General features: G+C 45.8%; 1 protein-coding gene across 3 annotated transcripts in view; it reads right to left on the bottom strand.

Moving 5' to 3' along the window:
* Window positions 1-24,591, bottom strand: part of CACNA1H (calcium voltage-gated channel subunit alpha1 H) — a 300,253-nt gene that overhangs the window by 193,161 nt on the left and 82,501 nt on the right. For all 3 annotated transcript variants that reach the window (XM_075318332.1, XM_075318334.1, XM_075318333.1), the window contains one exon: window positions 347-626. In XM_075318332.1, the coding sequence (XP_075174447.1) occupies window positions 347-626 (280 nt within the window). The remainder of the gene's footprint in view (window positions 1-346; window positions 627-24,591) is intronic.

Below are 24,591 nucleotides of genomic sequence, written 5' to 3'. Positions count from 1 at the left end.
CTCACATTGATTGAGTCTGTATCTAACACCCCGTAGTGATTATTTCGGCATTTGGGTTAATACCCATGGGCCCGTGGCCACAAAAACTGACCAGATTGGTAAATTTACGTAGGTGCTTACACTCCTTAAGGAGACCAGTTCTGTACAGCAATGCTCCATGGGAAAAAAATGCAAATCACTTATTTTCTCCAGAGGGGAAAAAGTTTGCTAGTGCCATCTAGTGGAAGTAATGTGAACACCACCAGGGATATTAAATGGGTCAAGGGGTTGTTATGATTCATAATGGACCCATGCCGATAATTTCTCCCCCGCCTCCATAAAATACCATCTATTTATGTTTTCTCACCTGAAAAATGGCTATCCAGGCATAGCCAATGTTATCAAAATTAATGGCCCCCTTGTGAGGATTCAGCTCTCCGGCTTCGCATACGTTGTAGTACTGGTTTAGATCACAGTTGTTCCTGCCGCTGCTGAGCTCTGGGAAGTTGAAATTGGAGCAGTCGATTTTGGGGGGGATGTCCTGGCATTTCAACATCCCGTTGTCTCGGTGAGATGAGCAGATGTACGGGTTGTCCTCGGTATCATCCACCTGATAGTACGGCTTCAGGGAGGTGAGATTGTAACTGCTGGAGAGAGGGAAAAAAGGAGAGGTTAACACCCATGAGTAAATGCCCCGCCCTCAAATGATCTGAGCCCGCCCCTGAGAGGTTTACGCCCATGAGTAAATATCCTGTCCTCATATGTTCTGAGCTCACCCCTGAGAGGTTTACGCCCATGAGTAAAGGCCCTGTCCTCAAGATCTGAGCCCACCCCTAAGAGGTTTACGCCCATGAGTAAATTCCCCGCCCTCATATGATCTAAACCCGCCCCTGAGAGGTTTAAGCCTGAGTAAATGCCCTGCCCTCATATGTTCTGAGCCCACCCCTAAGAGGTTTACGCCCATGAGTAAATGCCCCACACTCATATGATCTGAGCCCGTCCTAAAAGGTTTACGCCCATGAGTAAATATCCTGTCCTCATATGATCTGAGCCCACACCTGAGAGGTTTACACCCATGAGTAAATGCCCTGCTCTCATATGATCTGAGCTCGCCCCTGAGAGGTTTACGCCCATGAGTAAATGCCCTGCTCTCATATGATCTGAGCTCGCCCCTGAGAGGTTTACGCCCATGAGTAAATATCCTGTCCTCATATGATCTGAGCCCACCCCTGAGAGGTTTACGCCCATGAGTAAATGCCCTGCCCTCATATGATCTGAGCCTGCCCCTGAGAGGTTTACGCCCATGAGTAAATGCCCTGCCCTCATATGATCTGAGCCTGCCCCTGAGAGGTTTACGCCCATGAGTAAATGCCCTGCCTTCATATGATCAGAGCTCACCCCTGAGAGGTTTACACCCATGAGTAAAGGCCTTACCCTAGTATGATGAGCCCACCCTGAGGTTTACGCCCATGAGTAAATGCCCTGCCCTCATATGATCTGAGCCCGCCCCTGAGAGGTTTACACCCATGAGTAAAGGCCCTATCCTCATATGATCTGAGCCTGACCCTGAGAGGTTTACGCCCATGAGTAAATGCCTACCCCTGAGAGATTTACACCCATGAGTAAATGCCCTGCCTTCATATGATCTGAGCCAACCCCTGAGAGGTTTACGCCCATGAGTAAAGGCCCTGTCCTCAAGATCTGAGCCCACCCCTAAGAGGTTTACGCCCATGAGTAAATTCCCCGCCCTCATATGATCTAAACCCGCCCCTGAGAGGTTTATGCCTGAGTAAATGCCCTGCCCTCATATGTTCTGAGCCCACCCCTAAGAGGTTTACGCCCATGAGTAAATGCCCCACACTCATATGATCTGAGCCCGTCCTAAAAGGTTTACACCCATGAGTAAATATCCTGTCCTCATATGATCTGAGCCCACACCTGAGAGGTTTACACCCATGAGTAAATGCCCTGCTCTCATATGATCTGAGCTCGCCCCTGAGAGGTTTACGCCCATGAGTAAATGCCCTGCTCTCATATGATCTGAGCTTGCCCCTGAGAGGTTTACGCCCATGAGTAAATATCCTGTCCTCATATGATCTGAGCCCACCCCTGAGAGGTTTACGCCCATGAGTAAATGCCCTGCCCTCATATGATCTGAGCCTGCCCCTGAGAGGTTTACGCCCATGAGTAAATGCCCTGCCCTCATATGATCTGAGCCTGCCCCTGAGAGGTTTACGCCCATGAGTAAATGCCCTGCCTTCATATGATCAGAGCTCACCCCTGAGAGGTTTACGCCCATGAGTAAAGGCCTTACCCTAGTATGATGAGCCCACCCTGAGGTTTACGCCCATGAGTAAATGCCCTGCCCTCATATGATCTGAGCCCGCCCCTGAGAGGTTTACACCCATGAGTAAAGGCCCTATCCTCATATGATCTGAGCCTGACCCTGAGAGGTTTACGCCCATGAGTAAATGCCTACCCCTGAGAGATTTACACCCATGAGTAAATGCCCTGCCTTCATATGATCTGAGCCAACCCCTGAGAGGTTTACGCCCATGAGTAAAGGCCTTACCCTAGTATGATGAGCCCACCCTGAGGTTTACGCCCATGAGTAAATGCCCTGCCCTCATATGATCTGAGCCCGCCCCTGAGAGGTTTACACCCATGAGTAAAGGCCCTATCCTCATATGATCTGAGCCTGACCCTGAGAGGTTTACGCCCATGAGTAAATGCCTACCCCTGAGAGATTTACACCCATGAGTAAATGCCCTGCCTTCATATGATCTGAGCCAACCCCTGAGAGGTTTACGCCCATGAGTAAAGGCCCTGTCCTCAAGATCTGAGCCCACCCCTAAGAGGTTTACGCCCATGAGTAAATTCCCCGCCCTCATATGATCTAAATCCGCCCCTGAGAGGTTTATGCCTGAGTAAATGCCCTGCCCTCATATGTTCTGAGCCCACCCCTAAGAGGTTTACGCCCATGAGTAAATGCCCCACACTCATATGATCTGAGCCCGTCCTAAAAGGTTTACACCCATGAGTAAATATCCTGTCCTCATATGATCTGAGCCCACACCTGAGAGGTTTACACCCATGAGTAAATGCCCTGCTCTCATATGATCTGAGCTCGCCCCTGAGAGGTTTACGCCCATGAGTAAATGCCCTGCTCTCATATGATCTGAGCTTGCCCCTGAGAGGTTTACGCCCATGAGTAAATATCCTGTCCTCATATGATCTGAGCCCACCCCTGAGAGGTTTACGCCCATGAGTAAATGCCCTGCCCTCATATGATCTGAGCCTGCCCCTGAGAGGTTTACGCCCATGAGTAAATGCCCTGCCCTCATATGATCTGAGCCTGCCCCTGAGAGGTTTACGCCCATGAGTAAATGCCCTGCCTTCATATGATCAGAGCTCACCCCTGAGAGGTTTACGCCCATGAGTAAAGGCCTTACCCTAGTATGATGAGCCCACCCTGAGGTTTACGCCCATGAGTAAATGCCCTGCCCTCATATGATCTGAGCCCGCCCCTGAGAGGTTTACACCCATGAGTAAAGGCCCTATCCTCATATGATCTGAGCCTGACCCTGAGAGGTTTACGCCCATGAGTAAATGCCTACCCCTGAGAGATTTACACCCATGAGTAAATGCCCTGCCTTCATATGATCTGAGCCAACCCCTGAGAGGTTTACGCCCATGATTAAATGCCCCTCCCTCATATGATCTGAGCCTGCCCCTGAGAGGTTTACACCCATGAGTAAATACCCTGCTCTCATATGATCTGAGCCCGCTCCTGAGAGGTTTACGCCCATGAGTAAATGACCTGCTCTCATAAGATCTCAGCCCACCCCTGCACAGGAGTCACCCATTTTTATGCAAATATACCTTAATTCTCTCCTTCAAATAAGAATCTGTCTCCAAACCTGAAATATTGTGTATACACAACTGTGACCGTATTAAAAAAATAATGCCATGCCATCCTCCCCGAGAGAGAAGATCTGACATCTTGGAACAACAGCAGACCAGTCTATTACCGAAAAAAACTTTAAAAAAAAAATCACAGAAATATTTCTACCCCTCCTGAAACTGTTCATAAAAATTCCACAATGAGTTTGGAGTCAATTAAGAGGAAGTGTCGTTCCATTCAGAGAGAAACAGACTCCACATGTGCGTCTCAGCTGGACACGAGACCGCGGCGCCCGGCGCCATTATACGCAAATTATCGGGAAAGCTGACTCCTCTTCATGTCACATTATGGCGACGTTGGTAAATTTCCCCAAAATGAAACATTTTTCGACATATTTTGTATCTCTGCTTGCTGTCAGTGAATAGAATCTGTGTCACTCACATTTCGAGGATGTAGGCTTGTAGTAGGTTTGCTACAAGTGCATCCAGTCTAGACAGTCCGTCCGTCCTACCGGGCTCCAGGCTACAAAAACCTGTACTGACACATTGTAACAGAATGGAAAGACCGGATTCAAATGTAGCAAATCCTCGGCTGTGAGAACTGGTGGGCTGCAGAGTCCGTCGAAGGTGTATGGGGTGTCATAGTAGCCCTAGATCTGAACTAATGAGCAACAATGCTTTCATTTGCTGACAGCAACCAGAGATCTTACAAAAATTGCAAAAATTTTCATGATAAAATTGCAAAATTTAATAGCTCTCAACCTCTGGTCGGTCCAAATACGGCAAAAACCAGACATGCCCACGCTCTATGAGTCCAAATTACCATTTGCATTTTTTGATGATTTTTCTTTTTTTTTTTTTTTTTTTATTTATACTTTTATTTTGTGTTTGTTGCCTTTTTTAGATTTTTTTTTTTTAGCTCCAGATTTTCCAAATTTACGCACGTGGGTTCATGCATTTTTCTCATACTCTTTAGTACCGGTCCATTATTGCGGTTGTGTCTTTTTTTTTTTTTTTATTTTGTGTGTTTTTACCCCGTTTTTGATTTCCTGCAAACTTTTTTCTTTTAATTTTTGCCTTTTTTAAGTCTTTTTTTTTTTTTTAATGTGTACAATTTGTTTTTACAGTTGCCAATGTGAGCGGAGATTTAATTTAAAAAGTATAATTTTTTGCCCCGATGGAGTCCAGTCCCACCGGAGGAGTGATTTTACGTCACTTTTATACAAATTTTTACAACTCTTTAGCAAAAAACTTTTTTTTACTCTAAAAAGGCAAAAAAAACGAAAACAAAAGTGAGCTCTGATTTATTGTTGCCTTTGCACCTTTATTTGTGTGTTAACATGGTACCTAATTCATTATTTTATTTTCTATTTGCCTTTTTTTGAATACTATTTTATGTGCTGTCCTATTGGTTTTTTATTTTTTTTTGTTTTTTTTTTTAATGATTCCAGATCTTTTCAGCTCATTTATAAATGTCGACCGTTTAAAAAAAAAAAAAAAAAAAAAGTTGCTAAATTTGGCATCACTCTACTCCAACTCTCCCTCCTGGGGTGTTTTTTTGTGCACCTTTTAAAAAAAAGTTTTACTGAATTTTGAGAAAAAGATGCGACTTTTGGCTCAAACAGTCGCTGAAGTGGTTAATGACAGGGGTAAAAAAAGCTAATTTTTTTAACTTTGCGCCATGATGAATTTGGTGCAATGAATGTCAGCGGATTTCACAGGACAAAAGAAGAAAAGTGACTTTTTGGAAAATAAAAAAAAAAAGCGAATGATGAATTGGGGCTCTTTTTTATTTTGCTCCAAATTTATGAATCTTGTGAATCTGCGCCATTTTGAACAATTTGGTACAAAAACTGTCAATGAGTACAAAGAACAACAATACCACTAACAACAAGAAGAACAACAAAGAGAAGAACAAGAACAAAAGAAAAAGAGAAACAATAACACCAAGAACAAAATGAACAACAACAGGAACAAAATAACAAGAAGAACAAGGACAATAACACTGTGGACAAAAGAACAACAAGAAGAACAAGACAACAATATAGCAAGCACAAAAGAAAAACAAGAAGAAGAACAACAAGAACAAAAGAACAAGAACAACACCAAGAAGAACAAGAACAATAACACCAAGAAGAAGAACAATAACAAAACCAAGAACAAGAAGAACAGCAACAACAACACCAAGAACGAAAAGAACAACAATAACACCAAGAACAAAAGAACAACAACACCAAGAACAAAAGAACAAGAAGAACAACAACACCAAGAAAACCAAGAAGAACAAGAACAATAACACCAAGAACTACGAGAAGGAGACAAGAACAAAACCAAGAACAAGAAGAACAGCAACAACAACACCAAGAACAACAACAAAAAGAACAAGAAAACAATAACACTAAGAACAACAAGAAGAAGAAGAACAAGAACAACAACAAAACTAAGAACAGCAACAAGAACAATAACAACACCAAGAACAAAGGAACAACAACAATAACACCAATAGCAACAACAACACAAAGAACAACAAGAAGAACAACAACATCAAGAACAAAAGAACAACAACAAGAAGAACAAGAACAATAACACCAACAACAAAAGAACAACAACAAGAAGAACAAGAACAACAACACCAAGAACAAAAGAACAAGAGCAACAACAACACCAAGAATAAAAAAACAAAAGCAACAACAACACCAAGAACAAAAGGACAACAAGAAGAACAATAACAACAAGAACACCAAGAACAAAAAGAACAAGAATAATAAGCCCCGTCGTTGGCAATATCGCTACGGCAGCGTCACACGCACATACCTGTTCTGCGTCGTCGCTATTGATAACGAACAATCCCTCCTTCAAGGGGGAAGTTTGTGCGACGTCACAAAACGGCCGTCCAATAGAAGCGGAGGGGCGGAGATGAGCGGTCGGAACATGCCGCCCACCTCCTTCCTGCCACATAGCGATGTGTGAAGCCGCAGGAACGTCGAACAACCAGCGCCATGCACCACCAACGATATTATGAAAAGGAGCGACGTGTCAACGATCAACGATTTTTGACGTTTTTGCGCACGTTGTTCGTCGCTCCTAGGTGTCACACGCTCCAATGTCGCTAACGGCGCCGGATGTGCGTCACTAACGACGTGACCCCGACGATATATCGTTAGCGATGTCGCAGTGGGTAAAGCCCCCTTTAACACCAAGAACAAAAGAACAGCAAGAAGAACAAGAACAACAATAACACCAAGAGCAAAAGAACAACAAGAAGAACAAGAACAACAATAACACCAAGAGCAAAAGAATAACAACAAGAACATCAAGAAAAAGAATAACAACAACCACAAAAAAATCCAACTGGGCGCAAAATAAAAAAAAACAGCCCTACAATGGGAAAACTGGACAAAAAAAGAGGCTAAGGCTAAGTTCACATTTCCGCTAAAATGTATCAGTCGAAATCCGCCGCTATGGTAAACAACGGAATCCGTTTAGCGGATTCCGTTGTGTCCCATAGACTTGCATTAGTGGCGGATTGCGACTGATGACCCTGCGTTGCGTCCGCTGCGTCGCGGTCCGTCGTTTTTTGACTGACCGCCGGGCGGGGAGCAACGCAGAATGTAACGTTTTTCGGGCCGTCGAAAACAACGCACCACGCAGGAATCCGTCGCCATCCATCACACTTGCAATGTATGTCTATGGTGCTGGATTCCGTCGTAATCCGTCTTACGACGGAATCCAGCGCTGGATTCCGTCATGCTCTACTGAGCATGCCCAGCATGTTTGGCACGCCCACTGGGCTGTCCCAAACACAAACGGATCATGACTGATCCGTCAAAAAACGGACGCACAGCAGATGCAACGGACGCAACTGATCCGTTTTTTCACAGGATTCCTGTGAAAGGAATCCTGTGAAAAACACATCAGTTGCATCAGTTGACATCTAAAAAACAACTGATCCGTTGCTGACGGACCTGACGGATTGAAAACAATGGAAGTGTGAACTTAGCCTAGGTTTTATTCTAGGAAATTCCGATATTCCGGAAATTCCAATAATCCGACATCTCTATTGGTTTTTGTTGGATATTCCCGGTCGTAGGTTCAGTTTATCGTCACCGCAAGCACAAACTATTGGTACAGCCGTCCTCACACTACACAGCTCCCCTATGAAGTGAGGCACATTAGGGCGCAGACCCCCATAAATAAGGCCGGCAGACACAGGAATCCGCCATTTCTCTGCCAAATCGGCCTCAGTCCATCCTAATCCATCAGAGATGTTCCCGTTAAACCTAGGAACTAGTGATTTTCGTGTAGATTGCAGCCAGAGGTGAGCTCCAGCCTCAGAGGTGTGCCCTAATATGGAAGAAAACGCCACGGAGGGCGCTCCGCCGTCTCTGCGAGGAAAACCATTTTTTAGTTCTTTTCATTTTTTTTTTCTTTTTCAATTGAGACAAGATGGATCTGTGCCCGGAGAACGCCTCGCAGTGAAGGACAGCAGATACTACGGCGGCCACCCATGCTGCCCTGCAGCCCAAATTCACCCTTTCTATGCCTCGTTATAAGGAATATACCGCCACATATGTGCACCGCCAAAATCTATCACCAAAGATGATCCCTCCACTCTTAAAAAAAAAATCTACATATCCACTGCTGGAAATGGAAATAATTATTCATTGTGTTCTGAAAAGTAACAATCTGTTCTCAATAATACGAGGAAACAATGCAACAGAAACGGGCGATTGTCATATGGAGTGTGTGAGCTATCCAGTGTGTCATCAGAGACGCCGACAGCCAAGGGCGAAGACGCCGATAATCTGAAAATTATATCACTACAATGTTCTTCTATATAAGAATCATTATTATAGCAGTTATATTCTTGTATAAAAGGGCAGTATTATAGTAGTTATATTCTTGTACATAGGGGCAGTATTATAGTAGTTATATTCTTGTACATAGGGGCAGTATTATAGTAGTTATATTCTTGTACATAGGGGCAGTATTATAGTAGTTATATTCTTGTACATAGGGGCAGTATTATAGTAGTTATATTCTTGTACATAGGGGGCAGTATTATAGTAGTTATATTCTTGTACATAGAGGCAGTATTATAGTAGTTATATTCTTGTACATAGGGGCAGTATTATAGTAGTTATATTCTTGTACATAGGGGGCAGTATTATAGTAGTTATATTCTTGTACATAGAGGCAGTATTATAGTAGTTATATTCTTGTACATAGGGGGCAGTATTATAGTAGTTATATTCTTGTACATAGGAGCAGTATTATAGTAGTTATATTCTTGTACATAGGGGCAGTATTATAGTAGTTATATTCTTGTATATAGGGGGCAGTATTATAGTAGTTATATTCTTGTACATAGGGGCAGTATTATAGTAGTTATATTCTTGTATATAGAGACAGTATTATAGTAGTTATATTCTTGTACATAGGGGGCAGTATTATAGTAGTTATATTCTTGTACATAGGGGCAGTATTATAGTAGTTATATTCTTGTATATAGGGGGCAGTATTATAGTAGTTATATTCTTGTACATAGGGGCAGTATTATAGTAGTTATATTCTTGTACATAGGAGCAGTATTATAGTAGTTATATTCTTGTACATAGGGGCAGTATTATAGTAGTTATATTCTTGTACATAGGGGGCAGTATTATAGTAGTTATATTCTTGTACATAGGGGCAGTATTATAGTAGTTATATTCTTGTACATAGGAGCAGTATTATAGTAGTTATATTCTTGTACATAGGGGCAGTATTATAGTAGTTATATTCTTGTATATAGGGGGCAGTATTATAGTAGTTATATTCTTGTATATAGGGGGCAGTATTATAGTAGTTATATTCTTGTACATAGGGAGCAGTATTATAGTAGTTATATTCTTGTACATAGGGGGCAGTATTATAGTAGTTATAGTCTTGTACATAGGGGGCAGTATTATAGTAGTTATATTCTTGTACATAGGGGACAGTATTATAGTAGTTATATTCTTGTACAAATGGACAGTACTTTGACATTTCTTCTTTAATATATAAGGTTAGTATTATCGCAGTTCTCGTTTTATCTACAGGGGGCAGTGTTACAGTAGTTAGTGTAATGACGCGGAGTGTCTTGGGCACTGATCCAGTATCTTAGTCTAGAATGGGATCTTGTTGTTTTCTATTCTAACAAAGTGTTGAATTCATGTCCTTAATAAATCAGAGCATGACTTTGCGGTGAGGACTCACATTCTAGGGCTGGTGGGAAGCAGTGTTGCTGTTTCCGGCGAATATATTGGTTTATAGAGAATATTACAGACATTTGGTCCTAATGAAAACTTTAACACATGAGTTCAAAAGAGAATATCCAATAAGCTGTAATAACAAGACCCGGGGCCCATGTAGTTTTACTGTTCCCCTTTCTGAAACCTGTCCAGACCTCAGATTGTAAAGGGGTTTCCCGCCTTTATGTAAATAGTACGTAACAGTATAACGTATTTATACTCCTAACCATGCGAAAGATCGCCGTGTGCTGCAATAGGAACATTGTAGTTTACAGCTATTATTGGTCTAAAACTTCTCACATCTGATGATTTGTTGCAATTATATATTGTATTCTTTGTTAACTACACACATTAGTACAAATAACATTCCCTGAGATTTGTTACAATGTATCGGTCCTCTCGTAAACTCTCATATGTTACAATGGAGCCAGAATCACAGTTGTGTGAAATATTAGGTTTCAGCCTTTGTCAGTGAATGGGAAATAATAAAACAGAGGTATAAGTAATTGGTAGGAAATTGAGACGCAACGTGCCCCTTAAAATACTTTAATTGTAATATAATAACTATTTAACTATTTAATATTAATAATAAAAATAGCCAAAATGATTATATGAAAGATTTTGTGCATGTAATCAATTATATTTCAGAAAAAAATAAGATGCACCAGTCTTCAACCCCCCAAAATATCACATCTAGGGTACCGCCATGGGGTCTACATGCATGCTTCCATTTAGAATTTTATTGTGTGGTTGTGCTATGGATTCCATGGGTCAAGTGTGGAGGAATTTACCTATCAAGGTGCTCAAAGGACACCAAAGTATCATAATCTGAGGTTATAGGAGAAAAACAATATTGATTGTGGGGTGAACTTGCCAACCGTGGCTCTCTATGCCCATTAGACCCAGAGATTGGGGATGCTGTCGTAGTTCTGCTTCCTGTAAATGTATTCAAATGTAAACAAGTAGTAAACCAATTTGAAGTTTCCACGCTGCGGATGAATAAGTCACTTCATGCTTTTGTTGCTACATGGGAAATGATGCCAAAATCTCATCAGGATGAAAATGTTTGTTATGATGCTAGCCACTACTTATGGGAAGTATGGATGGAGGAGTAGTCAGGAAAGCCAGGGTCTGGTAAAGGTAGGACACATGTCAGGCTCCCCGGGTCCCGGCGCCGTCTGTCACTCACCGCTCCGGTTCCCGGTCCTCCTGCCCACGGCTGCCCCCTCACTCTCCCTCCTCTGCGTCCTCCGTACCTCCTGCCCGCCGGTCCCGGCGTCTCCCTGCGACCCAGGACACTCTGTCTGGTCCCCCTGCATCTGCTTCACCGCTTCCTGCTCTGGTCTCCGGCACACGAGCCTCGCGCATGCGCATTAGGGCGCGCGCGCTCACTCACCTCTTCTTAAAGGGCCAGCGTCCCGGAAACAGGATATGGTCAATTACAGGTACAGGGCATATTGGGATTTCCTTTCCATGTGGGCGGTGCCTGATCAACGTGTTCCCATAGCCAGGTGTTCAGGTCCCTTTGTGCCTTGTCTTCGTTTAACTATGTCTCTTCCGCAGAGCCCGCCTGCCACCCTAACCCGGTCCCGACGGCTGATTCCCCAGGAAGTCCCCTGGTGACTGTCTGCTGAGGATACCGCCATCTCCCATCAGCCTGAACCCGTCACCGATCCCTGACTTCACCTGGTAAACATCAGTCTGCACATCTCGCTGGACCCGGACCCCGTCTGCTGTTCCTACTTGGCACCTGAATCTGGTTCCAGTCATCCGTCCTGCCTACGGTGCCCGTTGGACTCAGAGACATTCCTGTACAGATCCCTGAAGGACTCTTATCCCATACCCCTAGTGTTCCGGCTACCGTGCATCTAGGCCCTCTGGTGGGGTAATCGGACAGTCCCTGTATAGGGGTTAGCTCCGGGTTGCCTCACTGGGGGAGTCCGGTGCACGGCCCAGTGAATCCACGTCCAGGACGTTACAACACGTATGAGCACAAGGAGAAAACAGGGGCGTAGTTAGGTCAATATCTGAGGGTAAGAAATCCAGAAGAGCACATAATAGATTCAGGGGAGAAGCAAAGCTATGGTCAGGTAACAGTTAGAGGTCAAAAAGGCAGGAGGTCACGACAGGAACAGGGGACAGGCAGAGAGAAGTCAAATAACAGTCCAGGGTCAGAATATAAAGATCAGAACACTAGCAGAGACACAAGCCAACAGCACAACTGCAGAACCAGAGAATACAACAGGCGAGGTCCTGGGTGAGCATGCTCAGTAAAGAAGCCTGAGCAATTACGAGGAAGGTGGAACACCTGAGTAATCAGCACCAACATGGAATCCTGAGTTGTCAAACTGCTAGTTTAGTAACTCAGGAAAGTGCAGCAGATCATCTCCAAAGGCAAAATGCTCTGCAGAGCAGAATCCTGACATTTTTACAATACAAAGCAATGTAAGAAATTATAATATAATAATCATCATATGATAATAATAAAAATAGTTAAAATTATAATAATATGAAAGATTTTGTGCATATAATCAATTATAATTCAGGAAAAATAAGATGTCCCAATCTTCAACCCCCCCCAAAAAAATTACATATCTAGGGTACTGCCATGGGGTCTACATGCATGCTTCCATTTAGAATTTTATTGTGTGGTTATGCTATGAATTCCATGAGTCAAGTATGGAGGAATTTACCTATCAAGGTGCTCAAAGGACACCAAAGTATCATAATCTTCAAGAGGTTATGGGAGAAAACCAAGAATGAAGATTTTGGGGTACATCTATCGACCGTGGCCCCCCATCTCCATTAGATCTAGTGATTGAGGATGTTGTCGTAGTTGTGCTTCCTATAAATTTGTATGATTTATGTAAAGAAGTAGTAAACCAATTTGAAGTCTTCACGCTGCGAATGGACAAGTCCCTTCATGCTTTTGTTGCTACCTGGGAAATGATGCCAAAATCTCATCGGGATGACAATGTTTGTACAATACAAAGCAATATAAAAAGTTATAATAATCATATGATATTAGTAATAAAACAGCTACAATCATAATTATATGAAAGATTTTGTGCATGTAATCAATTATATTTCAGGAAAAAATAAGTTGTCCCAATCTTCAAACCCTCCAAAAATCACCTATCTAGGGTACCGCCATGGGGTCTATGTGTATGCTTCTATTTAGAATTCTATTGTGGGTTATGTTATGGATTCCATGAGTCAAGTGTGGAGGAATTTACCTATCAAGGTGCTCAAAGGACATCAAAGTATCATAATCTTCTAGAGGTTATGGGAGAAAAATAAGACTGAAGATTTTGGGGTGGTTATGTCGACCGTGGCCCCCTATGCCCATTAGACCCAGAGATTGGGGATGTTGTCGCAGTTCTGCTTCCTGTAAATATATTCGTATGATTTATATAAAGAAGTAGTAAACCAATTTGAAGTTTCCTCGCTGCGGATGGACAAGTCACTTCATGCTTTTGTCTCTACATGGGAAATGATACCAAAATCTCATCGGGATGAAAATGTTTGTACAATACAAAGCAATATAAGAAGTTATTCCTGAAATGAGCTCCTGCCGCTTCTGATTACAGAGCTGTGTGTCTACTTGTTGAGAGATAATCATTCACGTGTACACGGCGCTCAATGGGAACAGCGACGTTCTCCGCTACGTCCTTCACAAAGAAATCTTAAAGGAGAAATGACTCCACAGGAGAGGATAAATATCCTAAATTTTAACGTTATGAGACTATCGGACGGACATACAGGGCACAGCCGCCACTCTATTCTAATATTACCATTTGCTATTTTAATATACAAAAATATCATTTTCTTAGACTGCGCCCCTAGTGGTGACACTATGATACTACTACCACTATAAATAATAAGTACTATGTTTTTTTTTCCCCTTGATCTGGTTACACAGTCGATTTCTCAGGAATCTTCTGTCAGGAAGGGAAAGACAGTTTCCCTTTCACTGTTAGGAATATTTTCTCCAAATTAGGGGATATCAGCCATGTTTATATCAAGAGGAAAAAAAATGTAGTAACAGCCGGTGTTTATCACAGTTGTTTCTGCAACGATAAATCGCAGTGTAACTACTTCATAGTAAATACATGTCTGCTGGAGCCTCCTCTACCTCTATATAGGATAAAGCGTATTAATGAACCATGAATGAGCATGGTAGTGCCCGCTCATCACTAGTTACCAGTAATGAGCACCCGAGCATGGTAGTGCCCGCTCATCACTAGTTACCAGTACTGAGCATCCGAGCATGGTAGTGCCCGCTCATCACTAGTTACCAGTACTGAGCACCTGAGCATGGTAGTGCCCGCTCATCACTAGTTACCAGTACTGAGCACCCGAGCATGGTAGTGCTCGCTCATCACTAGTTACCAGTACTGAGCACCCGAGCATGGTAGTGCCCGCTCATCACTAGTTACCAGTACTGAGCACCCGAGCATGGTAGTGCCCGCTCATCACTAGTTACCAGTACTGAGCACCTGAGCATGGTAGTGCCCGCTCATCACTAGTTACCAGTACTGAGCACCCGAGCATGGTAGTGCCCGCTCATCGCTAGTTACAAGTACAGAGCACCTGAGCATGGTAGTGCCTGCTCATCACTAGTTACCAGTACTGAGCACCCGAGCATGGTAGTGCTCGCTCATCACTAGTTACGAGTACAGAGCACCTGAGCATGGTAGTGCCCGCTCATCACTAGTTACGAGTACAGAGCACCTGAGCATGGTAGTGCCCGCTCATCAGTAGTTACCAGTACTGAGCACCCGAGCATGGTAGTGCCCGCTCATCACTAGTTACGAGTACTGAGCACCCGAGCATGGTAGTGCCCGCTCATCACTAGTTACCAGTACTGAGCACCCGAGCATGGTAGTGCTCGCTCATCACTAGTTACCAGTACTGAGCACCCGAGCATGGTAGTGTCCGCTCATCACTAGTTACCAGTACAGAGCACCCGAGCATGGTAGTGCCCGCTCATCACTAGTTACCAGTACTGAGCACCCGAGCATGGTAGTGCTCGCTCATCACTAGTTACGAGTACAGAGCACCTGAGCATGGTAGTGCCCGCTCATCACTAGTTACGAGTACAGAGCACCTGAGCATGGTAGTGCCCGCTCATCAGTAGTTACCAGTACTGAGCACCCGAGCATGGTAGTGCCCGCTCATCACTAGTTACCAGTACTGAGCACCTGAGCATGGTAGTGCCCGCTCATCACTAGTTACCAGTACTGAGCACCTGAGCATGGTAGTGCCCGCTCATCACTAGTTACCAGTACTGAGCACCTGAGCATGGTAGTGCCCGCTCATCGCTAGTTACAAGTACAGAGCACCTGAGCATGGTAGTGCCTGCTCATCACTAGTTACCAGTACTGAGCACCCGAGCATGGTAGTGCCCGCTCATCGCTAGTTACAAGTACAGAGCACCTGAGCATGGTAGTGCCTGCTCATCACTAGTTACCAGTACTGAGCACCCGAGCATGGTAGTGCTCGCTCATCACTAGTTACGAGTACAGAGCACCTGAGCATGGTAGTGCCCGCTCATCACTAGTTACGAGTACAGAGCACCTGAGCATGGTAGTGCCCGCTCATCAGTAGTTACCAGTACTGAGCACCCGAGCATGGTAGTGCCCGCTCATCACTAGTTACCAGTACTGAGCACCTGAGCATGGTAGTGCCCGCTCATCACTAGTTACCAGTACTGAGCACCTGAGCATGGTAGTGCCCGCTCATCACTAGTTACCAGTACTGAGCACCTGAGCATGGTAGTGCTCGCTCATCACTAGTTACCAGTACTGAGCCCCCGAGCATGGTAGTGCTCGCTCATCACTTGTTACCAGTACTGAACCACACGTCACAGCATGTGAACGTGCTGCCACCTCGACTTATTGTCAGGTCGATGGATGATACAGCACTGGATAGATGGGGTCCGAAAATGATCCTGGCAACAGGGGTCTCAAAAAAGTAAATTGAAGAGAGTTACGAGTCCCGAGCTCCTGAGCATGGTAGTGCCCGCTCATCACTAGTTACGAGTACAGCGCTCCCGAGCATGGTAGTGCCCGCTCATCACTAGTTATGAGTACAGCGCTCCCAAGCATGGTAGTGCCCGCTCATCACTAGTTACCAGTACAGAGCACCCGAGCATGGTAGTGCCCGCTCATCACTAGTTACCAGTACTGAGCACCTGAGCATGGTAGTGCCCGCTCATCACTAGTTACCAGTACTGAGCACCCGAGCATGGTAGTGCCCGCTCATCGCTAGTTACAAGTACAGAGCACCTGAGCATGGTAGTGCCTGCTCATCACTAGTTACCAGTACTGAGCACCCGAGCATGGTAGTGCTCGCTCATCACTAGTTACGAGTACAGAGCACCTGAGCATGGTAGTGCCCGCTCATCACTAGTTACGAGTACAGAGCACCTGAGCATGGTAGTGCCCGCTCATCAGTAGTTACCAGTACTGAGCACCCGAGCATGGTAGTGCCCGCTCATCACTAGTTACCAGTACTGAGCACCTGAGCATGGTAGTGCTCGCTCATCACTAGTTACCAGTACTGAGCCCCCGAGCATGGTAGTGCTCGCTCATCACTTGTTACCAGTACTGAACCACAAGTCACAGCATGTGAACGTGCTGCCACCTCGACTTATTGTCAGGTCGATGGATGATACAGCACTGGATAGATGGGGTCCGAAAATGATCCTGGCAACAGGGGTCTCAAAAAAGTAAATTGAAGAGAGTTACGAGTCCCGAGCTCCTGAGCATGGTAGTGCCCGCTCATCACTAGTTACGAGTACAGCGCTCCCGAGCATGGTAGTGCCCGCTCATCACTAGTTATGAGTACAGCGCTCCCAAGCATGGTAGTGCCCGCTCATCACTAGTTACCAGTACTGAGCACCCGAGCATGGTAGTGCCCGCTCATCACTAGTTACCAGTACTGAGCACCCGAGCATGGTAGTGCTCGCTCATCACTAGTTACCAGTACTGAGCACCCGAGCATGGTAGTGCCTGCTCATCACTAGTTACGAGTACAGCGCTCCCGAGCATGGTAGTGCTTGCTCATCACTAGTTACGAGTACAGCGCTCCCGAGCATGGTAGTGCCCGCTCATCACTAGTTATCAGTACTGAGCACCCGAGCATGGTAGTGCCTGCTCATCACTAGTTACGAGTACTGAGCACCCGAGCATGGTAGTGCCTGCTCATCACTAGTTACCAGTACTGAGCACCCGAGCATGGTAGTGCCCGCTCATCACTAGTTACCAGTACTGAGCACCTGAGCATGGTAGTGCTCGCTCATCACTAGTTACGAGTACAGAGCACCCGAGCATGGTAGTGCCCGCTCATCACTAGTTATGACTACAGAGAACCCGAGCATGGTAGTGCCCACTCATCACTAGTTACGAGTACTGAGCACCCGAGCATGGTAGTGCTCACTCATTACTAGTTACGAGTCCTGAGCACCCGAGCATTGTAGTGCCCGCTCATCACTAGTTACGAGTACTGAGCACCCGAGCATTGTAGTGCCCGCTCATCACTAGTTACGAGTACTGAGCACCCGAGCATGGTAGTGCTCACTCATTACTAGTTACGAGTACTGAGCACCCGAGCATTGTAGTGCCCGCTCATCACTAGTTACGAGTACTGAGCACTCGAGCATGGTAGTGCCCGCTCATCACTAGTTACGAGTACTGAGCACCCGAGCATTGTAGTGCCCGCTCATCACTAGTTACGAGTACTGAGCACCCGAGCATTGTAGTGCCCGCTCATCACTAGTTACGAGTACTGAGCACTCGAGCATGGTAGTGCCCGCTCATCACTAGTTACGAGTACAGAGCACACGAGTATGGTAGTGCCCGCTCATCACTAGTTACGAGTACTGAGCACCCGAGCATGGTAGTGCCCGCTCATCACTAGTTACGAGTCCCGAGCATGATAGTGCTCACTCATCACTAATGTCCACCGCTCCATCTACTCAAACGTGTTTGTGGGAGTGATAGTGAGTTGTTTGACCACTGCTCCATTACATTTTATGGGTCTAATGAAGCTTGCGTTAGGGTCCACCTGCTGGATCGTTGAAGTTCAGAACACAGGAATCCTCGCCAACCACATAAAATGGGGTCCCCATGTGAATGAAATAGTGTGCATGAGTGACCACCGCTCCATTCACTCTTGTGGATCAGTACTGAACAAGTGACCACCACTCCTTTGCATTTCATGAGTTTAATGAAGCATGAGTGGGGGTCCACTTGATAGATCGTTGACCGCCTGAACACCAGAACCCATCACAGCAACAGTGGAGCCCATAATGCTTGAGCATCGCTCCATTTACTCCTATGGGAACCGTAGCGAGCACAAGTGACCACCACTCAATTTCCTCTTATGGACCTGTGAGAGTGGCAGTGCACATGAGAGACCCTTCATTTTTATAGGACTACAGAATTGTTATTGGGGGTCCCACCATTAGATTGTTGAGAGTCTGAATTCTAGACTCCCCACTGATTTTGGTACTAAACGACCCCTGTGTGATGGAGCAGCAGAGCACAAGCGAGACCTCCGTTCAGGGCCAGATGATAGGCGGGGCAGGTGGGGCTCCAGCCCCGGGGTCCCCACCAAAAGAGCTTCTAAAGGGGCCCCCACCACCAGGGCCGGCTCCGCTCTATTCACTCTTAGGGGTCTATGGGAGCAGAAGTGCATAGAACCATAGAACAGTCAGAGCTGTGGATGAAGGATACATAGATATACTATATATTATTGTATGTGAGTGAAATAATATGTGGCAATGTTGATTTCTTGGCTCAGGAGCTGTCAATTATGCTGCAATGGGGACAGAATTAGCATTTGTACCCCTTGTTGACCCCCTATTCAGCACAGGGATCAGCGGACACAAGACGTGACGCTTCCTGCTCCAGTAGACAATGGTGGTGTTCTTACAGGTTATTCCAGGTAAAGGGTTAAAGCAATCTCAAGGAATTGATAGAGTACAGGAGGTGTTTGTCTGCTAGAAGGGAAATTGCAGGGCACAATACAGAAGACAGATCTGTGGGTGCAGCGCAGGCTGAAACATCCCCAGATTAGCTCCTTTGATGTCTTTGTGCACCAACACGGAAACGCTCGGACGCGGAAATAAAGCAACAACCAAGAAACAAATTAATTCCGAAGAAAAAAAACTTCCAACCCAAGGAAATGCATCTAGTTGGTGCCACCCTTTCGAGGTGCCTCCCTATAAGTCAATGCCCCTTTAACGAAAATGGGGGAACCAAAGCCCCCTGTGAGAATGGAGCGGTAGTGTGAGCATTTGTGACCTGTCTTTATTGAGATTGAATGGCTTCTATAGGAGAAAAGAACTCAGAAAACAAAATAAGATACAGTATCAATGAAAATGTGTTGTAGCTCGAGCAGCGAGAGAAGTGGGTGGAGATGGAACACTCAGCAGCCAATTAGAATCACAGCAGCAGCAAATTGGTTGCTCATGGGCGGGGCAAGAGCATTCTATAACCAATCGGATCAGGTTAAAAATCACAGCATCCAGAGACATATTGTGTGGAACAGAGATACAATCTCAGATTACAGAAAATATAATTGCAAGGGATAAGTGGAATGGGCAAGGTCATAACAGCACAAAAAGAGCTGGGCGTGAGTGAGAATGAAACAAACAACCAATCAGATCACAAGAGCAAGAGAAGATGAGTTGGGCGCGGGCAGGGAAAGAACAATAGGTAGACAATTAGATCACAGTAGTAATCCAAGTGAGACAATTTGTGAGGGGCTGGGATAAAATATCTCAAAACAAAACAAATCAAATCATAAGACAAAATTCAGGAGATGAAAGTGAAACTCACAGAACCCCTACCACAGGAGATGAATTGGGCATGGGCGGGATTTAGGGGCAGACATTATTGGTGCAACCTGTACACAGGGGCCCAAAGGGTAAGGGGGCCCATTTCTACCTCCAAAGCTGACAATAGGTTGTGAGTGGGTGGAGATAAAGGACTCTGTAAACAATCATATTATGGTAAGGATCCCAACAGCAGATGATAAGTTGTAAGAGGGTGGGGCTAAAAGACACTGTAACTAATCATATTATGGTATGGATCCCAACCCCAGAAGATGAGTTGTGAGAGGGTAGGAATAAAAGACTCTGTAACTAATCATATTATGGTAAGGATCCCAACGGCAGATGATAGGTTGTGAGAGGTTGGGGATAAAAGACTCTGTAACTAATTATATTACGGTAAGGATCCCAACAGCAGAAGATGAGTTGTGAGAGCGTAGGGATAAAAGACTCTGTAACTAATCATATTACGGTAAGGATCCCAACGGCAGATGATAAGTTGTAAGAGGGTGGGGCTAAAAGACTCTGTAACTAATCATATTATGGTATGGATCCCACCAGCAGAAGATGAGTTGTGAGAGCATAGGGATAAAAGATTCTGTAACTAATCATATTATGGAATGGATCGCAACAGCAAAAGATGAGATGTAAGAGGGTGGGGATAAAAGACTCTGTAAACACTGATATTATGGTAAAGATCCCAACAGCAGAAGATGAGTTGTGAGAGGGTGGGGATAAAGGACTCTGTAACTAATCATATTATGGTAAGGATCCCAACAGCAGATGATAGGTTGTGAGAGGGTGGGGCTAAAAGACTCTTTAACTAATCATATTATGGTAAGGATCCCAATGGCAGAAGATTAGTTACAGAGTCTTTTATCCCTACACTCTCACAACTCATCTTCTGCCATTGGGATCCTTACCATAATATTAGTTAGAAAGTCTTTTATCCCTACACTCTCACAACTCATCATATTATGGTAAGGATCCCAACAGCAGAAGATGAGTTGTGAGAGGGTGGGGATAAAGGACTCTGTAACTAATCATATTATGGTAAGGATCCCAACAGCAGATGATAGGTTGTGAGAGGGTGGGGCTAAAAGACTCTTTAACTAATCATATTATGGTAAGGATCCCAATGGCAGAAGATTAGTTACAGAGTCTTTTATCCCTACACTCTCACAACTCATCTTCTGCCATTGGGATCCTTACCATAATATTAGTTAGAAAGTCTTTTATCCCTACACTCTCACAACTCATCATATTATGGTAAGGATCCCAACAGCAGAAGATGAGTTGTGAGAGGGTGGGGATAAAGGACTCTGTAACTAATCATATTATGGTAAGGATCCCAATAGCAGAAGATGAGTTGTGAGTGGGCGGGGATAGAACACTGTAACCAATCATATTATAGTAAGACTCACAGCTGTGTGAGAAGAGCTGTATGAAGGGGAGGGAAAAGAACACTTTGTAACCAGTCGTATTATGGTAAGGATCCAACAGCAGACGATAAGTTGTGAGAGGGCAGGGATAAAAGACTCTGTAACCAATCATATAATGATGAGGATCACTGCAGTGGAATATGAGCTGTAAACATGACTCTGTAAACAATCATATTATGGTAAAGATCCCAACAGCAGAAGATGAGTTGTGAGAGGGTGGGGATAAAATACTCTGTAACCAATCATATTATAGGAGGGATCCCAACAGCAGAAGATGAGCTGTTAGGGGGCGGGGACAGAACACTCTGTAACCAATCAGATCATGATGGAAATACGAACAGGAGAAGATGTTGAGAATAGGCAGTGTATTTACACTGAAACAAATCATATCAAGGTAGGGATCACAAAAAGTGGCACAAAATATCTTGTAGTCAGATCCTAGGACAGATTACAAATGCAGGAAATAAAAAAAAGTGATCAGGAAGGGATTAGTTGGGAGTGGGTGGGAATGAAACACCTTGTAACCACTCAGATCATGGTAGTGACCACAGCAAAGAGGAGATGTGATGTGAGGGAGTCGAGATAGAAGATCTTAGCCAATCACATCACAGGATAGATCACTACAGGAGATGAATGAAGGAGACTGATGTGGGTGACTCACAGCAGCAGAGGAGGAGTGTGCCGACCTTGTTGATGGCAGTGACTTGCCCACTCATGTGATTACATTAGTAAGGCCATTACGTAGTTGTGTTGTTACTTATCTGCAGAAAAACTATTTTTCTTGGTACTGAGTAACAGGAGTAGGCGACCGAGTGGGAAACCCGCGGCAGAACAACAACCCCAGCCGCAAGCTGCAGAGGAAACAGCACAGCACCCGCCATGTGAATTCAGGATTTTAAAGAAGACCGGTCACCGAGCAGGAAAAGAAGGTAACGACGGAGTGCCCGAGCCGGAAAAGAAGGCAACGACGGAGTGCCCGAGCAGGAAAAGAAGGCAACGACGGAGTGCCCGAGCAGGAAAAGAAGGCAACGACGGAGTGCCCGAGCCGGAAAAGAAGGCAACAACGGAGTGCCCGAGCAGGAAAAGAAGGCAACGACGGAGTGCCCGAGCCGGAAAAGAAGGCAACGATGGAGTGTCCGAGCAGGAAAAGAAGGCAACGACGGAATGTCCGAGCCGGAAAAGAAGGCAACGACGGAATGTCCGAGCAGGAAAAGAAGGCAACGATGGAGTGCCCGAGCCGGAAAAGAAGGCAACGACGGAGTGCCCGAGCCGGAAAAGAAGGCAACGACGGAGTGCCCGAGCAGGAAAAGAAGGCAACGACGGAGTGTCCGAGCAGGAAAAGAAGGCAACGACGGAGTGCCCGAGCCGGAAAAGAAGGCAACGACGGAGTGTCCGAGCAGGAAAAGAAGGCAACGACGGAATGTCCGAGCCGGAAAAGAAGGCAACGACGGAATGTCCGAGCAGGAAAAGAAGGCAACGACGGAGTGCCCGAGCCGGAAAAGAAGGCAACGACGGAGTGCCCGAGCCGGAAAAGAAGGCAACGACGGAGTGCCCGAGCAGGAAAAGAAGGCAACGACGGAGTGTCCGAGCAGGAAAAGAAGGCAACGACGGAGTGTCCGAGCAGGAAAAGATGGCAACGACGGAGTGCCCGAGCAGGAAAAGAAGGCAACGACGGAGGGTCCGAGCAGGAAAAGAAGGCAACGACGGAGTGTCCGAGCAGGAAAAGAAGGCAACGACGGAGTGTCCGAGCAGAAAAAGAAGGCAACGACGGAGTGTCCGAGCAGGAAAAGATGGCAACGACGGAATGTCCGAGCAGGAAAAGAAGGCAACGACGGAGTGCCTGAGCAGGAAAAGAAGGCAACGACGGAGTGTCCGAGCAGGAAAAGAAGGTAACGACGGAGTGTCCGAGCAAGAAAAGAAGGCAACAACGGAGTGTCCGAGCAGGAAAAGAAGGCAACGACGGAGTGTCTGAGCAGGAAAAGAAGGCAACGACAGAGTGTCTGAGCAGGAAAAGAAGGCAACGAAGGAGTGTCTGAGCAGGAAAAGAAGGCAACGAAGGAGTGTCTGAGCAGGAAAAGAAGGCAACAAAGGAGTGTCCGAGACGGAAAAGAAGGCAACGACGGAGTGCCCAAGCAGGAAAAGAAGGCAACGACGGAGTGTCTGAGCAGGAAAAGAAGGCAACGAAGGAGTGTCCGAGACGGAAAAGAAGGCAACGACGGAGTGCCCAAGCAGGAAAAGAAGGCAACGACGGAGTGCCCGAGCAGGAAAAGAAGGCAACGACGGAGTGCCCGAGCAGGAAAAGAAGGCAACGAAGGAGTGCCCGAGCAGGAAAAGAAGGCAACGACGGAGTGCCCGAGCAGGAAAAGAAGGCAACGACGGAGTGTCCGAGCAGGAAAAGAAGGCAACGACGGAGTGTCCGAGCAGGAAAAGAAGGCAACGACGGAGTGTCCGAGCCGGAAAAGAAGGCAACGACGGAGTGCCCGAGCAGGAAAAGAAGGCAACGACGGAGTGCCCGAGCCGGAAAAGAAGGCAACGACGGAGTGTCCGAGCCGGAAAAGAAGGCAACGACGGAGTGCCCGAGCCGGAAAAGAAGGCAACGACGGAGTGCCCGAGCAGGAAAAGAAGGCAACGACGGAGTGTCCCAGCAGGAAAAGAAGGCAACGACGGAGTGTCCGAGCAGGAAAAGAAGGCAACGACGGAATGTCCGAGCAGGAAAAGAAGGCAACGACGGAGTGTCCGAGCAGGAAAAGAAGGCAACGACGGAGTGTCCGAGCAGGAAAAGAAGGCAACGACGGAGTGTCCGAGCAGGAAAAGAAGGCAACGACGGAGTGTGCGAGCAGGAAAAGAAGGCAACGACGGAGTGTCCGAGTAGGAAAAGAAGGCAACGACGGAGTGCCCGAGCAGGAAAAGAAGGCAACGACGGAGTGTCCGAGCAGGAAAAGAAGGCAACGACGGAGTGTCCGAGCAGGAAAAGAAGGCAACGACGGAGTGCCCGAGCAGGAAAAGAAGGCAACGACGGAATGTCCGAGCAGGAAAAGAAGGCAACGACGGAATGTCCGAGCAGGAAAAGATGGCAACAAAGGAGTGTCCGAGCAGGAAAAGAAGGCAACGAAGGAGTGTCCGAGCAGCCCTGATACTGCGCAAGCTATAGATA

The sequence above is a fragment of the Anomaloglossus baeobatrachus genome, chromosome 7, assembly GCF_048569485.1.
Source record: "Anomaloglossus baeobatrachus isolate aAnoBae1 chromosome 7, aAnoBae1.hap1, whole genome shotgun sequence".
NCBI lineage: Eukaryota > Metazoa > Chordata > Amphibia > Anura > Aromobatidae > Anomaloglossus > Anomaloglossus baeobatrachus.
The sequence above is the reverse complement of the archived record's forward strand: the minus strand, read 5'-3'. Positions and strand labels throughout refer to the sequence as shown.